This window comes from Chenopodium album, chromosome 6 (genome assembly GCF_948465745.1).
Source record: "Chenopodium album chromosome 6, dcCheAlbu1.1, whole genome shotgun sequence".
NCBI lineage: Eukaryota > Viridiplantae > Streptophyta > Magnoliopsida > Caryophyllales > Amaranthaceae > Chenopodium > Chenopodium album.
The window spans coordinates 7,692,947-7,710,021 of NC_137839.1; the positions used below are offsets into that span (position 1 = coordinate 7,692,947).

The 17,075-nt window shown below is 35.4% G+C and overlaps 4 protein-coding genes across 4 annotated transcripts; 2 read left to right on the top strand and 2 right to left on the bottom strand.

Moving 5' to 3' along the window:
• Window positions 1-289: 289 nt before the first annotated feature.
• On the bottom strand, window positions 290-4,012 carry LOC145634476 (uncharacterized). Its single transcript, XM_081685899.1, has 3 exons — window positions 2,754-4,012; window positions 1,627-1,738; window positions 290-526 (listed from the first exon to the last, which is right to left on the bottom strand). Exons 1-2 carry the CDS (start codon window positions 3,986-3,988, stop codon window positions 1,657-1,659), a joined length of 1,317 nt encoding a protein of 438 aa, XP_081542025.1. The 5' UTR covers window positions 3,989-4,012; the 3' UTR covers window positions 290-526; window positions 1,627-1,656.
• A 1,525-nt stretch (window positions 4,013-5,537) lies between these two features.
• Window positions 5,538-9,149, top strand: LOC145634477 (uncharacterized). Its single transcript, XM_081685900.1, has 5 exons — window positions 5,538-5,692; window positions 5,806-5,988; window positions 7,631-7,760; window positions 7,868-7,982; window positions 8,763-9,149. Exons 2-5 carry the CDS (start codon window positions 5,828-5,830, stop codon window positions 8,816-8,818), a joined length of 462 nt encoding a protein of 153 aa, XP_081542026.1. The 5' UTR covers window positions 5,538-5,692; window positions 5,806-5,827; the 3' UTR covers window positions 8,819-9,149.
• Window positions 9,150-10,162: 1,013 nt separating this feature from the next.
• LOC145636604 (uncharacterized) lies at window positions 10,163-11,200 on the top strand. The gene has a single exon (XM_081688178.1). The coding sequence runs from the start codon at window positions 10,163-10,165 to the stop codon at window positions 11,198-11,200; it is 1,038 nt and encodes a 345-aa protein (XP_081544304.1).
• Window positions 11,201-11,580: 380 nt separating this feature from the next.
• Window positions 11,581-16,259, bottom strand: LOC145635798 (CRS2-associated factor 1, chloroplastic-like). Its single transcript, XM_081687157.1, has 5 exons — window positions 15,309-16,259; window positions 14,080-14,207; window positions 13,266-13,491; window positions 12,988-13,115; window positions 11,581-12,891 (listed from the first exon to the last, which is right to left on the bottom strand). Exons 1-5 carry the CDS (start codon window positions 16,135-16,137, stop codon window positions 11,860-11,862), a joined length of 2,343 nt encoding a protein of 780 aa, XP_081543283.1. The 5' UTR covers window positions 16,138-16,259; the 3' UTR covers window positions 11,581-11,859.
• Between the last annotated feature and the right edge of the window lie 816 nt (window positions 16,260-17,075).

Sequence of the window (17,075 nt, forward strand, 5' to 3'; positions counted from 1 at the left end):
GATAGTCATACAATATTCTATTTTTTTTATTTTTTTTTAAGTACACCCCACCTGATTTACCAAAGTTTAACTCCAACTAAATCTAGTTCCATCTAAAGTTGCACGCTTAGCTTCTTAAAGTAGAGGAATCTCCCAACAAGATGTCTTACCATCTTAATATTTAACTAAAATATACATTCGTTTCTATTTTAAATTTCCGCACCATTCAATTACTCCGTATTACCTTTGTTTCTATAATACAAGTAATTGACATGATCAAATTTGACAAACATGCCCGTTAAAGACAGACTAAGTAGCAATATACAGAACCAGCTCGTAAATTTGGTCATGAATGGGGATTTGAGATAGTGGAAACTGGAACATCTCGCCCAGAAACTCACTGAAAGAGTAGTTACAGATAATCAAAGAAACATTGGATAGTTAGTTAGTTACGCATCATGTTTCTAAATACCCTAAATCTAAACAATTTAATTACAAAATTCCTTTGGAAAGAAGCTCATTGAAAGCACTGGTAGCAAGTCCACATCTGCAATGTCCAAAAGAAACAAGGGTTAAGGAATGACAAACATTATCATTAGTTTAAAATGAATTATCGATCAAACACAGCTTTTTTTAACAACTTGAAGATATGGAGCAAACATATGCATGATCTTCGGTATTAAATTTTGAAAATCACACATATGACCTGTTTCTAGAATCCCCTCAAGAACAGATTGAATAATGAATAATGATAAGACTCCGTGAATCTAGAAAATCACAGCTTCTTCTCACTTTTAGATTAGCCCTACTATCTGAACTCCCCATAACCTCCATCTTTCTCCCTTTACCCCCTCCCTTCGCCCACTACTTTTCACCTTCACCTCTCTCTTGCTCACGCCCTCACTGCCACCTCCCTATGCTATCCTCAATTTTTGCAGTCTTTCCCCTTCATTTCAACGACTGTCACCACTACAACAAAAATTCAACGACTGTCACCACTACAACAAAAATTCAACGACTGTCACCACTACAACAAAAATTCCTATGCTATCCTCAATGTTTGCTGCCTTTCTCCTTCCTTTCCACGACTGCCACCACAACAAACAATAACAATAACAATAACAATAACAATAACAATAACAATAATAATAATAATAATAGAGAAAACAAAAAACTAATCCAGTTGTTACCCAAATTCTATACTAACATTTATCATACTTCTGAAACCATATAAGTAATTTCATACTTTTATCATTCTCCCTTCTACGAGCTATGTGTATTTTAAAAACTGCAATTCTTATCAGTGTTTATTTGATTGTGAACAGTGAAGCTGCAATTATAAGCATTTACATAAAAACTGAAAGCTGGACAAATACGTACAACTCTTACCAGTGTTGTTAGCACTTAGCAGAATGGTGAAGGGGATGTATTTTGCAAGCAAGTGGACATGAGAAAAAAAGATTAACTAGATGACAAATTGTAGAGCTCACAAAGGAGTCTAATGTAGCATCAACTTCAAATAAGTTGGACAAGGCAGCCAAATATTACACTTTAAATTAAACTCAAAAATCAGCCTGGTGGGGTTGGGTGGGTTATTTGGGGGGGGGGGGGGGGGGGTGTTTATGAAAATAAGGATCAGCAACAAACCTGTTCCTCTACAATCAACAATCCCGAAGACTACCGCCCACAGTTTTTACAGTTATGGTACGTATGGTCAGTGTTAATGTTACCACACCTGTAACAAAAGGCAACTCCACACCTGTGTTCAAATGGAGGGGAAAATGGAGTAAGAGTAATGATGCAGATAGCAAAGAGCCATGACAAGGAATGATATAAAACAATGACGCGGAATTGCAGATAGAAAAGAGCTAAGATGAGAATGACTGACAATGTTGATTCACAAAGCGGTTCTTTTCTACTAATAATAAAACAATATAGCCAGAACCTGAATGAAAGAAAATCATATAATATCCATGTTTAAGTATGGTATGGCAGCTCCTTAATTTAGGATAAAACTCCAAATACTTCAATCAAGTTTTCTTATCCAATATGTGTCAACTATTCAGCATCAAAACTTCTAACAACTAATCAATTATCACGACTCAAGATATGTCTATAGGGAGGAGGTATATACAATACAAACATCAGTTGTCTTGCCACCATGTAGCCAACAAAATATAGCTACAAGGCTGATAGTTTGAAATAGGATTTCATCTCTAAGAGTTTAAAACATTCAATCATTGAGTGATAAGACTAACATAGATTTCTATAGCCTAAAGCTCAATGAACTTGATTTTGATAACAATTGGGCTGGACAGCAAGAAATATAGTTTTGGGTCTTCAGAAAGAATCAACCAGTCAATGTTTACAACCGCAGATTGGTAAAATTCAGCAACTCTATGCACATCCAATATCAAGCCAGAATAAAAGAGTAGCATGGCTCATAAAGATACATCCGAAGAATTTCTTTCTGAAGATTGTTATCACAAATTAATGAAGAGGAAACAATAATAAGGACATCTTTCCTTCGGACCCCATTTGACTAACAAAAGCACAAACAAACAATTCATATGCACTATAGGTGTAGAGGTTAAGTATTATTGGATCAATTGTTCCAAAAGAATTTAGTATTGGTTCTACAATGCCATGGAAATTGGTAATACTCCAATTTCGAACGAGTTGCTGCCTAGAAGAAAATTTATCATCTCTCATGAAACAGCAAGGATAGATCAAAACAATGGGGCAATAAATGGGAGTTTAGAAGGGCAAATTACCTGCATTTCATATAGAGGCAACCCTCTGACTTCTCCACATAGTACTTGCACTTGGGACACCTTTGCCAGTTCTTAATCTTAGCAAGTTTCCTCAACATGATATCCTCCTTCTCCCTCTCATCCTTATTCAGAGATTGATACTCAGCACATTCAATGTCTGCATGCCATCCAACCTTACACTGCGCGCAAAACAATCTAAAGCAACTTGGGCACTCAGACATTGTCACCTTCTCAAACCCGTCATCAACCAACAATGCCGAGCAATCCTTAAACGGGCAATAGAACTTTTGCGTGGCCAGTATCACAGACTCACACAAAAGATTGCCCCACCGAGCAAAAACCTCAAATGGGAGTATATCCCTACAATACTCTGGCTCTAATACTCCAGAGCAACTAGGAACCGGGCAATTAATTATAGAAACACCGTCTTGAAGCTTCGAAGCAACATATGTTTTCATACAATCGGAGCAATACGAATGAGAGCAACCCTTTATCTTAAAAGCCTCCTTTTGGGGCTTAGAGTCAGCACAAATTTCACACAGAAACATAATTTCAATAGGTTCAATTTCAGCCACCATTTCATCATCTACCTCAAATTTCGACCCAGACGATTCACCTACTTCAGTAATCGACGGACCACTAAAGGGTTTTCTCTTCTTCCTCAAAGAAGCTGACGACAACAACGGCCTACTAGAAGGCCTCACATTGATAATCCTAATTTCATCTTCATCATCATCATAATCATCAACACATTGTACTGAATCATAATCATCAACAACAATCGAATTCTTTTTACCCAATTTAGGTTTAATGTCCTTCAATTCCTCAACACAAATTGGGTCTTTCTTATGATTACCTTTAGGCGTCAAATTAATCTCTCTTTTCACAAAAACACAATCATCATCATCATCATTATCATCAACAACAACACCATTATCGCCATAATCGTCATCATTCAACTCAATTACATTATTTCCAGAAACAGAGGTACTAGCTTTGTCCTTAGAATTACCATTCTTACGATCATCAATTTCGAAAATTAAAACATCATTACTTACAATTTTTTGATGATGATGATTTGCCCTTCTGTTGTTGAGTGAAGAAGAGGGATGAAACGATGGATTATCTAAATCAATTGGTGCGAAATTGGGCGGAATTGAGGTTGATTCGGAATTTAGGGTTTTGAAAAATTGGGGAAGATTCTTCTGGACGATACATGGAGTTTGGGTTTCCATCTCACCGCTCAAACTTGAACTGGCTACTCGTTTCAAATTCTGAGAATTAGGTTTTGAATATTTACCCTCAATTTATTATTTACTCCACATGTGATTTAACCACGTTGTAATTCTTGTAAAGCTTCCCTAATAAGATGTGGAGCATCTAGAAGTTTTACTACTTCTTCTACTATTGTCTTTGAGTCGTCTATCCATGGTACAATAAATCTTGTACTCTTGTATCAGGCGGATATACATTAATTTTATTGTACAATTTGAGGGTAACTTTAATAAAAAACTTTTGTATACAACCGGTTTACACTAATATTAGTGTACATCGAGCAGTATAAGGGTAACTTTTAGCTAATTTTAGGGTAACTTTTTGCCTTTTTTGGGTAACTTTAAACATAATACAATTTTTATATAATTAGACAACAAGAAAAGTTTTATAAAGGTAATTTAATTACATTCAATCACTAATAATTGATTATTAGTCATTTAAAATGTGATTCTTTACTAATAAAGCATAAATAATTTTTATTTGAATTAGGTTACTTTTACGCATATTGGGGTAACTTTTATTCATTTCAGGGGTAACTTTTAATCACTTTACGCTATCTTTATAATGGATGTACAATAATTATTGTACACCGGATTGAATTTTATTTTAATAAGTAATTTCTTATGGATTCATGATTACTTACTATTATTAGAAAAATAATAACTTATCTAGTGTAAAGGTAACTTTAAACACTTTTATGATAACTTTAACCCGTCTTACAATTAATTAACGTACACCCGCCTTTTTGGATAAATTGTGGTTCATCGTATATTCGGATGTGTTTAAAAGACGATGATCTTGGGTCTTGAAAGTGAGTTAAATTTTGAGTGATACCTAATGTGCTTGCGTAACAAATTAACAATTGTCGTCTAGGGTAGATGTGTTCAAGTAGTTACAAAGTAAGTAATTCACTCAATTATCTAAATAATCGGTAGAATATGATCAACGAGAACTGATCTAGTATTCGAGTTACAAAATAAAAATGTTCGATCTCCAGACCGGTTCAATCCAAATTCCATTAAAAATCGCTTCTTGGAATGATTCATATTTAGCTTAAAAATCATATACGAAGTATAAAACATTAAAACTATTTGGAACAATTACTTTTCTACTAAATATGTTGAGAAAGTTTTAATGTCACATTAGCCTGTATCACCAACTTGTTTACTAAATATTTAGTTTGGTGTTCACCAATTGTCAAACATGAAACTGCAAAGCAAAAAAATTGTTATTTGTGTTTTGGTTCAACCTTATTTTATTTTAACTCTAATATAAGGTAAATCTAATTTCATTTGAGTTAACCACTAATGCTCATATTCTAAGCTGTTTAGAGAACACATATATAAATAACACACGTGTAATTTGTTCCCGAGTTCTTAGCTACGGAGTAGTTTGTTTATACGACTTAACCAAACATATTAATCAACATCCATAATTAATACTATTAGTACGATCTTACTATAAACACGCTCACTAGTCGCTAACCCACGTCCTAATGTCCTATGACCTGTGTTGGTTTGGTTTAGCGGTTTAGCCTCACCACTTAAGAAGTTAAGACCGTCATAACAATCAGAATCAGTGTTCTTCTTTTCCACCGTAAAATCCTGTTAAATCAAATCAAATTCAAAAAAACCAAAACCCTAATTACAGAAATTCTTCTAAAGGTTAGGATTTTTGCTTTACCAGCTTCCGAATTTGTGTTCTTCCAATAAATTTTCTCCCGCAGTTTCCCAATCAAAATTATAATTCTCTGATTCTCAATTTGTGATTATCGTAGTAATTTGTTGAAGCAAGCTTCAATGGCGGCAGAAGAAGATTCAATTGAACAAGCAGCAGCAGAGAGGAGAGAGAGACTGAGAGCTCTAAGAGCAGCTCAAGAGCTTTTCGAAACCCCAGATGAAGATTCGTCTCAACCCAAAAACAATTCTGAGGATGGAGATGCTGATAACAATGAAGACAGGTTTTGATTCTTATTCTGCTATCAAATATTGCTTTTACATTGATTATAATGCTTTTTTTTGAGCTAATGATATATTTTTGTGATTGTGTAATTTGTGCCCTAATTGTTTAGCTTATTTGATTGATATATAATATTGAATTCGATTTCGAGCTTTAGGGAGAAGTTTGTGGAAGGGTTAGATGATTTTGTTGAGAAGAAGAAAAGCATAGTTAGAGGATTGAAGTGGCATCTAGTTAGATGATTCCGGTGTATATTATTGAAATTGATTTCAAGCTTTAGGGAGAAGTTTGTGAAAGGGTTAGATGATTTTGTTGAGTAGAAGAAAAGTATAGTTAGAGGATTGAAGTGACATATAGTTAGATGATTCCGGTGTATATTATTGAATTTGATTTCGAGCTTTAGGGAAAAGTTTGTGGAAGGGTGAGATGATTTTGTTGAGAAGAAGAAAAGTATAGTTAGAGGATTGAAGTGGAATCTAGGGCAAACAATTACGGTAATTTTAGCAAAATGAACTGGAAGTTTTGTGTCATGGTAGAATGCAAAGCTTTCGAGCAAATTGGTGCTTCAATATTGAGAGAAGTGACATTCGTGGTGAATCTGGTGATGGTTGTGGTGGTATTAAAGATTAATGTGGGGATGGTGGGGGGCTGGGGGCAATAAAGTGAGTTACTATAGAACATGAACTCTGTATGAGAATGATTAGAGTGTTAGCCCGGGTAGGCTATGCTCCATTTCCTTTTCGCATTTTCTATTCCCCGCGCTTAATGCCTATCATAATATGCCTTTCATCTTCAATTTTGCCTTTTACAAAATTGAAGAGTTGCAAGGAAATTTTGGTTAAGAAGTCTCAAGTACTTATGCACTGGTACTATGTTTCCTTTCGTCTCTGCAAACTGTAAAAGGTTACCATTTAATTTGAGTAGCCGATCCCTCTTCTTAAACAAAAAATAGCTTATCAAGATTCTGCCTCTTGTACTTGGCCCTTAAAACAACAAACTTGAACTGGTTGGCCTTTGAGTTAGACAATAGGAGTAGTCATCTGCAGTAACCTTGTATGTGAGCCATAGCCTAACACTCTTTTCTGCTATTGCCATTGTAGTCATCTGTAGGTTAGTCATAGCTTGACATTCTTTCCTGCTATTGCCATTTGCCATGATCTGTTAGTATGGTACAGTCTACAGGCCAGGAACCTGAATGATTGGTTGTTAATTCTAAAATTTTAGTCATTCAACTTTTTTTTTTTTTTTGGTTCCTTTTACGAGAGTTCTTTGTGATGGTTTGAATGAAATGGCTGCTTTAAGGTTGGTAGAATTAGTTTCAGCTTGTAGCTCAGGTTATTAAGTGTTATCACTACTCTCAATAGGTTTTTGCTCTATCACCGTGCTTTTGTTGCAGGCCTTTTGAGGACAAATTGTTAATAATGTGAAATAATCCTGTTCCTTAATCCAGATTTCATGTTTTTCTGTATCCTACGGTCCTACCTGATGTGCTTTTAGAACCTCAATTAGCTAAAAATCTGACAAAGTGGTTAAGGAACCCATTTCCTTGGATTAAGATGACTGGTTACCTGTTATTCGTTGTGTCCTGCTTGATGCTCTCAGAACTTTTAAGATACTGAAGTGTAGAAACTTACTTTTTGCAGTGTTCTTAGCTTGAAATTTCGAAATTACCTTCCTCATGACAAACATCTACAAGAGGGTAAACTTGCTGCACCAGAACTGCCAAAATTTGAGGATCCTGTTGCTGCAGCTCCTCCGCCAGAAGAAAAAGAGGTTAGCTTCTGTGAACATCTGCCATATATCATTCTCATGATTAGGAATAGTTTTTATGGTACATTGACTTTCTTATGGAAGCGTGCTAACATTGCAAGCGCATGCAGGATCCTTTTCTGAACATTGCACCGAAAAAACCCAATTGGGACCTCCGGAGGGATGTGCAGAAGAAGCTAGATAAACTAGAAAAGCGGACACAAAAGGCATTGCATAAGCTGATGTGTAGGTTTCTTATTTGCTTCTAACATGTCATCTTCTAAATATTTTAATGGATTAAAAAATGTCTAGTAGTTGTGCTCAGTTGCTCACACTATAGAGCATTATTATAGAGCAATTTGTTTTAGTGCCTCAACTGTGATTAAACTCGAATGGGTTTTCTATCTCTATACTTCCAAGTTTATACTATGATACGAGGTTAATGACCCCTTTTATGTCTGTAAAATCCTTCATCCTACCTATGAGGAAAAAAAAAGAAAGAAAAGATTATTAGGTATTTTTAGATGTATAATTTAGGAGTTATTTTTGTAGGGTAGTGAGGATTGCTTCCATTACTGGGTCATAGGTATTTGTGCAAGGAGGTCAATCATACATATCTAACCTTTGGGGCTGTAGTTACAGTGAGTCCATTCAAGTGCCTGGTGTGTCTTAGGATCCTCTTGTCATAATCCAATTCATATCCGATTTGTGTACTTTGCCCTTAATTATTTAGCTATTTTACACATGGACATGCTTGTCAATTTGTCATTTAGCTTTTCAATTGATGTTGCAAACTTCCTGAATTTTTTTCTTCAGAATGTGGGTATATGGACTTGTGTCAAGTTCCCTACCGAATATTGCTTTTAATTAGAGTAAATGTGATAATTATTAGTAGCTTATCTGTTTCCCATAAATACAAAATAATTATATGCTAGTTAGGAGTCAGGAATGAGAAATTATTTAGTTCAAACAAGAAGCCTTCATAGCATGAATGCATGATTGCTTAACCATCTGCTCTTTTTTCAGTGGAACATGAGAAGCAGAGGCAATTGGAGGAGGGAAATGTAGCTGCTGAAGAATGAAGTCGCTGATCGACATATGATCTTTTGACCTTTTGGTGAGGAGACTAGCCGAGATGCTATTACTGTTAAAACTGAGTCCAGCTGAAATCCTTTCTATATAAATGGTACATTGCAGATGAGACTTGCTGAGCTGTTGCCATAAATCTTTCTACTCTAGGTCTGTAGTATATCAAAGAAAGGTTGGCATCTTTAGACCCTTCTGAAGCATCAAGTTGTACTGTTGAGGAGATTATGCTTAGTATAATTATATGTTAATCTGATGCTATAAGAATTTTTGTCGTAGGAAACACGCCTCTTTGGCTTTTTTTAAGAGTAAAAATTTTGCTGTAAAGATCATCTTATTCATGTGACAGTGTGACACTTAAAAATGTCGTGATTACGTAGGAACGTCATTTGGGTATAGGGAACCTCAAAGGCAATCAGGCAACTCAAGCCGCCCCCCTGCTCCCTCGTTGATAATGTATAACTGAGACGCAGACAAAATAGCAGTCTCTTAATCATACAACGATCATTGATGAGAGGCAAATGCAATCAATATAACATCGATACCAGTAATTTTAGTTTAAGAATCTGATATTCAAAATGAAGATTGTTTCATATAAGTGTTGGCGAAACAACTAAAATTCTTAGTTACAAGGTTCAATCATTCTGCACCTATCATCCTTGAGACTTCAATCTCTAATATGCTTGTCTTTTAAGTTTCAATGCTTCCCAAATTAGTCGTTTGCTCTTCTTTGAAACTACCAGTAAATAAAAATTCTCTTGCTTGTTTGGTTTGTCTTTAAATCCACCCTTTAATTTAAACACTTTTCTTGATCTCCAAGGCAAGTGTGCAAAGGTATAGATAGACTTTTGTAAGAAGTACAATTTTTGTATGATAATATAATTATTACGAAGTTTATTTACCTTTTTGTTGTTCAAGTCAATGTTTTAATTCTTCAGGTTACCTTTTTCTATTAAAAGTTCAATTTAATTCCCCTTCAAAAAAAAAAAAAAAAAGTTCAATTTAATAATATATACTAATTAATTAATATTATGCTAATAAAAAACAATCCATTCCAAATACTAACAAATCTATAAATCCGTGCATGGTAAACTTATTGTAAACCCGGTCTACATAAAAGATGCAGTTGACAAGCCCAAACCTAATTGATCTTGTGGAGATCATATAAAACTAAAAAAATGATATTTTTGTAAAGTTATTAGATTTAGGAATCAAATAATTAACTTTATTTATCTTTAGTAGTTTTCACTCAACACAAAGTCTTCCAAAGTAGGGTTTATAGTTTTGCTCACCCAATTTTCATAGTATTAAAACTCCAAGACCTTGCATTATTATTAATCATGGCTGGTGATTTATCTTCACGTTGGAAAAACCTTAATATATCCCCTGAAGAAAAAGAGTACGTAGACCTTAGAGTAGAAGGTGCAAAGATGGATGTTCGTTTATCTTTATGTTTACTAGGACAACTTGTAACAAACAAGAAATTTAACAAAGAAGCCATGAAAAGAACACTTAAGAGTGTATGGAATCTTTCGAACGGGGTTGTAATCCGAAATCTAGACTATGATATCTTCATGTTTCAATTCTTTCATTGGAAAGACATGAAGAAGGTACAAGATGGCGCGCCATGGTGCTTTGATAACCAATTGTTGGTGCTTAAAGAAGTCGAAAGTGGCAAGCAACCTTGGCAAGTGGAATTTACACATTGTTTGTTTTGGTTAAGGATTTATGACTTGCCCTTTGATAGTAACACGGTTGAGGATGCTAAGGCTGTTGCAAGTAGGGTAGGGGAGGTTGTAGAGGTGGATGAGATTGATGAGGTAGGGTGGGAGACATCGTTTAGAGTACGAGTTTTGATGGATATTAGGAAGCCTATAAGGAGATGGCAGAAGATAAAGAATAAGGCAGGACAGGATGCTTGGGTTGTGTTTAAGTATGAGAGACTTCCTATGATTTGTTTCGAGTGTGGGTTGATTGGTCATACTGATAAGGATTGTCTGTATGGAGGTATTAGTGCAATTAATGGGGAGGCAACACCGTATGGAATGTGGTTAAAAGCTTCGCCTTTGAAGGATAGGACCAAAGCGAGGGAGGAAGTTTTAGATCTGAAGGCTCGAGGTCCATTGGAGTTCATCCCATTACCGGAGGCTATGATGAAGGACAGAGAGGACATGGATAGCTATATTGAAGGTACAGAGAATATGCTGCAGACCAATATCAGCACGACTGGTGCAGGCACGAAAAATATGCTGCAGATTAATATCCACGCAACTGGTGCAGGTACAGAGAATATGATGCAGACCAATATCAGCACAACTGGTGCAGATGATTTCGAGTTTCAATTGATGAAATGGCAGGGGAACGACTTATACTCTTAGAGAGTGATAGATATCACAGAAGTTACACTAGAAGGAGATAGTTTGAACACAATAAACCTTGTTTGCAGCAAGACAATAATGAATGAATTGAACTGGTTGGCTCATTCATCTATTTTCTTTGTTTGTTCTTTTGGCTAATTTATATCAAGTCTAAATCTTTTACCTAGCTTTTTATGTTTTGCACTTGTGTCATCTTTTATTAGTTCATGTTCATCTTATGTTAAATAAACTAATAGAAGTGGGAACATTTTTTCATTAAACTTTGGTTCTGTTTAAGGTGATGGGTATTGGTCGTTAGATTTAAGTATAAACTCTTTTTAAAATAGCATCGGAATGGTCATATATCGATTGTCCGATCACAAAATCAATGTATCAAATAATTGTCAGGTAATGCAATTTATAAATATGAGCTCGTCATATAGTTTGATGTAGTTTGTGATGTAGTTTGATACAATCTGAAGTTGCATATATGTACAAAGTATTGTTTTTACACAAGTACAAATTACAATACCATTCCAATTTCCAGTATATCAGTATATGCTGAAAGACTACATCAGACAGTAAGATTTTATGCACCAGATAACACAAACCCGGTCCAAAAAAAAATCGTAATGACCCGTATTGATGGTCATACGAGAGTTATGTAATCACATAGCATATTAAGTCAGCAACTTAGCAAGCTCATCTATTTTTAGACTTCCCTGGGGAACTAGATCTAGAAACTCCTGTTCAAAATCTCTTTCCTTGTGAGTTGTAGAGCTCTTCTTTTCCTTGTGAGTAGAGCTCTTCTTTTCCTTTGACTTCTTTTCCTTTGATTTATTTACAGGACCTGCTACTGGTACTGATTCTTCAGCTTCTGAATCCCCAGATTTTTGGTTTTCACTTTCTTTAATGGCTACTTTCCGAGGATAGTATGTAAAAACAGGTCCAGGTGGAGCTTCAAGGGAAAAGGAGACTGATCTTTCATAAACCACGTCTGCATCTAAGGAACTGGTATCAAGTATCAAAGCTCTTCCACTTTCTACAGCTTGTCTTAAAAGAAACTGAACACCTTCAGTGCATGGAGAAGATAACGCGGAATGAGGGTTCGCTGATGAGGTCTCTAACATTCCTTGTGTCCCCCCATTAACTTCCGAATCATCAGAAGAGTTCCCCGACGACACTACCAAGTCAGCAGTACCATCTACATCTAATTCAGAACCAGAAGGACTTAATGAAGTAGGCTCCCTGTCATGAGAAATATTGTCAACTATCCTAGTTTCCTTGTCTAATGAACCAACACCGGAAGCAATGATGTCACCAGAAGAATTATCGGAATTTGATATGACTTTATTTCCTAGGTCACTTATCTGTGATGGATCAACTTCATTGACCTCCAATGATGCATCATCTTTCACAGAGAATTTATCATCCACTTTCGTAACACCCACATCTAGATCATCAGCCAAACCATTGCTTCGATTGGACATTTCAGCATTTAATCCCTGATTTGGAGTATTCGAGGAACATTGGGAACCTTCTTCATCCTCAGAATCCAAAGAGTGGCCATAAGATGCAGCACTGTCAGCTTCAGAACTTTCTTCACCCTTTGCACCATCTTCAGGTAGCAGGAGAGATGACTTCCAGTCTTTTCCTCTCCACATAAGTATGTGTTCGTTTTCAAATGAAATCAATACACATGGGACAATATCCTAAAGGCACAGAAGAAGGAAACGATTCCATAAACACATAGAAGAATAGCATATGTCAATACTACTCAAAGTGAATAAAACGAGATAAAAGTAGACCTTGAGTTTTGCACCAATTTTACGGCAGTCGCTGGGGTTCAATCCTTGACAATTAACTCTAACCAACTCACATGCTTCAAATGCTTCCTTAACGTTTTTCGCTAAGCCGGCATATACACCATTTTTCCCTGTTATGCAAGATAGCAAACAAATATTATTTCCATCAGTAATGTAGATAATGAACCTTATCCATCACGCACACACAACCCCCCCCCCCCCCCCCTCCCCGGCTCTCGAAAAAAAAAAAAAAAAAAAACAGTGCAGAAGCACGCGCATACCAAGCTTGCATATTGGTGTTAATTCGCGTCCCCTTTTCCGCATATCAGTTGCCTCTTCCAACGTTAACCCTTCTGGAACACGTGCGACTAATCTGGGGTACACAGGTGTAACAGGTTTCCACAGCATAAGAGGAAAGCGAGGTCGAGTTTTGTAATTGTAGTTTCTACCACGGAAAAGGAATATAACACCTCCATGACGGTGTATAATTTTGCCTCCAGTCCTTTCCTGCAACATATAAAAACTTAAGTTGACAACGTCCTTTAGGTAAAAATCATGCAGTATAAATGTATAATGAATAATTTTGTAATTACTTTTTGCAATGATTTATCTTCAGTATATTGGAGAAAAGTTTCTGAGTGATGACTATTGACTACTTGTACTATACAAGCACCCACCCAGAAGCACATAATTATTTACATTAACAGGAAACATACGTTAATAATCAAACAAAAACCTTTGGATTTAGAGAAAGATAATCAATTTTTAAACACAGTATGCAGATTTCATGAAGCAAGCTCACATGAGTCAAATGTGTCTATTTCACTCAGGTCAGTTTGCTGCTACCAAATCTAATAAACTTGCCAACCATTGTCGTAATTTGTAAATTCTCGCTAAGAGGTCTAAACACTGTGCTTTGTAGTTACAAGCTTTTATAAAATTTTGCTTATTAAGACTTTTAAGAACTCCGAACAGGGCAAACATCAGGCCAAAACAACTAGGAAAGTAGGCAGTTTGAAAACAAAAACATCCCAGAAACTTGGGAGGAAAAAGAAATAAATAATATAAACTTAGCGTGATCATCAGCACACCAACCTCTAGTTGTTGGCACACATTATCCATGTCCACAGTACAAACCCCTTTGCATTTTATCTTACAAACCCTCCGCCGTTTCCAATGAGCATGGATGTTATCCAACATGTTGTGTGTCAAACCATCTCTACCTACAAAAAACAGGCTGAATTTAATTCAGAAAGGAAAAGCCAAACATTACTTATTTCAATGTCAATTGTCAAATGCAATAATAATTCTAATTCTAAACCACTAATTCACTCCAAATCCTTACTGGAGGATATTACCTAGTTTTACAAAAGAGGTTCTGCATTCAATCAATTAATTATAGTTAGACTCCTAATCAGAGAGTAGTATTTGATTCAATTAAACCCCACCAATACACTACATTGAAGTCACAATCTTAATAGCATAAAAGCAGTCACACAAGAGCACAATGCTAGACATTTACATTTCCGAATAAATTTCCCATTTTTTGATCCCTTCAAAACACCACCACCCATATTCAGAGGGAATCAGGATAGTCACTAGTGGAATTGTAAAATACAAATTATACAACCCTGATTCATTCCAAGCTTAATATAATAGAGGTTTCCTACAAGTGGAAAATTGAAATGACCGATCCTAATGATAACAGCTAAAGTCTCCTTACTTGGTTCGTTCAATCACCACTTGCTTACCAAAACCACCAAATAAACACCAATCATAAAATGAAGATTAAAATTTCCATTTCCCAACCCCCCCCCCCCCCCCCCCCCCCAGGCTCACACAAAAACATCATCACATTTATAATCTGTACAAGCTTCACAGCATTTACACTTCTTATGCTAAGAATCAGCCTCAGAGTCAATCTTAACATAGTAACAAACATTTAATTTGCTCAATCATCAGTTTGAAATTTACCACAGACGACTAATTCACTTCATAACTAACAACCAACAATCCAATTCAACCCAGCTATTGGCAAACTTGGCATCGTGGCTAAAAGTTCCTTCTTTTTTTCCTATCCCTTCCCTTTTTCAGTTTGATTTTGCCCTAGCCTAATATAACACTGTCACAAAAAACCTAAAATACAGTCAACCTAGAACCTCAACACCTCTTGGCACAAATCGAACCAATCAACCTTTCCACTTCTCTTGATTCTCAATACATTCATACTTATAAGATATTTATGCAATAAAAACACAAATCAAGCTAATAGTTTCTCCAACATCAAAACAAAATAAACAAATAATAACAAACTCAATCCTTACCCATATTAAGCTGCCTTTTAGTCTTCCTACACCCTTCAACCAGCTCCTTAACCTCTTCCGGCGTCAACGGCTCCCCAATCACCTCCTCTCTAGACACCACATACTTCGGACCCGAACCCGGAAGATAAGGCCCCGGCTTCTGTACAGGCTTCACCCCTTTCTTCCCCGGCTCCGGTACACGAAACGAATCAAACTCCGGCAACTCCTTCTTACTTCCAGGCAACGGCTTCCGACCAGTCCATGGACGGCCCATTGTCCCCGGCCCAAACGGCGTAACCGCGGGCTCCCTTAGCCCAATGGGCTTCACATTCTTAGGCGTCTCAGTATAACTATACATATACTCAAACGGAGCACCTGGCACCACATACGTCACCCCATTTTCCCCAACCCTTATATCCGTTTCACCCCCAACACCCGTTTCGGGCAATTTCACCCGTTTCACAACCCTCCGAAACGCCGGGTGAGTAAAATTACCATTTTCAGAATTAGGGTTTTTCTGGGGTTTTGAGTATTTCGATTTTTTCCCAGGAATTGACGAAATTGAAGGCTTCGAAGGGGTCCCAATTGATTTGAAATTAGGGTTTCTTGGTGTTGCGACGCCGGAATCAGCGTCGTAACTAGCTGAAATGTTGAGTGCAGATTCAAAGCGCCGGAAACGACGGATATCATCTTCAATTTGCTGCTGGGTACGCCGATTTCGCTCGAATTTCTCGGCGTTGGCGTTGTTCCAACGAGCAAATCGAACTTCGGTAGTTGAAGTGGTGGTTGTTGAGGTGGTAGTTGGAATTGGCGCGAAAATTGGGAATGGGATAACGGTTTTTAGCGCCATTTTCTGGGATTGGAGTTTCCCGACGAAGTTGCCGGCGAATTGTACGACGTCGTATTGAGGAGAGAGATTGAGGGAGAAAGATTGGATTTTTATGGTGGAGGGAAGAAGATAAAGAAATGTTTTTTAAAAAAAAAAAAGGAAAATGAAATAAGGATAATCTTTGGTCCTCACTCCTCTTGCAAACAGGTCTAAGGCCCTGTTCTTTTGAGCTTCTGGGCAGAGCAGAGCAGATTTCAGCCGAGCCGAGCAGAGCAGAGCAGATTTTATTATTATTATTATTATTATTATATCATCATCATCATCACTACTACTACTACTACTACTACTATTATTACTACTACTATTATTATTATTATTAAATATTAATTATTATTATTATTAAATATTAATAATAATAATTATTATTATTATTATTATTATTATTATTACTACTACTACTAATATTATCGCATTATTATTATAATCATTAAATTTTTAAAGTTAAATATTAATTATTATTATATTAATTATAATTATTATTAAATATTATTTAATTATTATTATTAAAAATTAATAATTAGTATTATCTTTAAATATTAGTCATTATCTTAATATTAATTGCTATTATAAAAATCAATTATTGTTATTATAATTAATATTATTAGTTACAAATATTATTATTACTGTTAGTATAATTACTATTATTATTACTATTATTATTATTATTAAATATTAATTATTATTGTTATTATTATTATTATTATTATTTTTAGTAATAATTATTAATAATTTATTATTATTATTATTAAATATTAATAATTATTTTTTATTATTATTTTTTATTAAATATCAATAACTAATTATTGTTATTATTATTATTAAGTATTAATTATTATTATAATTAAATATTATTTATTTATTATTTATTATTATTAAATATTATTTATTTATTATTATTA

Bases quoted from the DNA above. Each gene is read 5' to 3' on its own strand.
- LOC145634476 (XM_081685899.1), bottom strand. From the start codon at position 3,988: ATGGAAACCCAAACTCCATGTATCGTCCAGAAGAATCTTCCCCAATTT. The intron at 1,739-2,753 runs GTAATTTGCCCT...ATTTGAACACAG, and splicing joins TGCCTCTATATGAAATGCAG to GTGTGGAGTTGCCTTTTGTT.
- LOC145634477 (XM_081685900.1), top strand. From the start codon at position 5,828: ATGGCGGCAGAAGAAGATTCAATTGAACAAGCAGCAGCAGAGAGGAGA. The intron at 5,989-7,630 runs GTTTTGATTCTT...TACTTTTTGCAG, and splicing joins GCTGATAACAATGAAGACAG to TGTTCTTAGCTTGAAATTTC. The intron at 7,761-7,867 runs GTTAGCTTCTGT...AAGCGCATGCAG, and splicing joins CTCCGCCAGAAGAAAAAGAG to GATCCTTTTCTGAACATTGC.
- LOC145636604 (XM_081688178.1), top strand. From the start codon at position 10,163: ATGGCTGGTGATTTATCTTCACGTTGGAAAAACCTTAATATATCCCCT.
- LOC145635798 (XM_081687157.1), bottom strand. From the start codon at position 16,137: ATGGCGCTAAAAACCGTTATCCCATTCCCAATTTTCGCGCCAATTCCA. The intron at 14,208-15,308 runs GTAAGGATTGAG...TGTTTTTTGTAG, and splicing joins TAAAAGGCAGCTTAATATGG to GTAGAGATGGTTTGACACAC. The intron at 13,492-14,079 runs GTTGGTGTGCTG...TATATGTTGCAG, and splicing joins ATGTGTGCCAACAACTAGAG to GAAAGGACTGGAGGCAAAAT.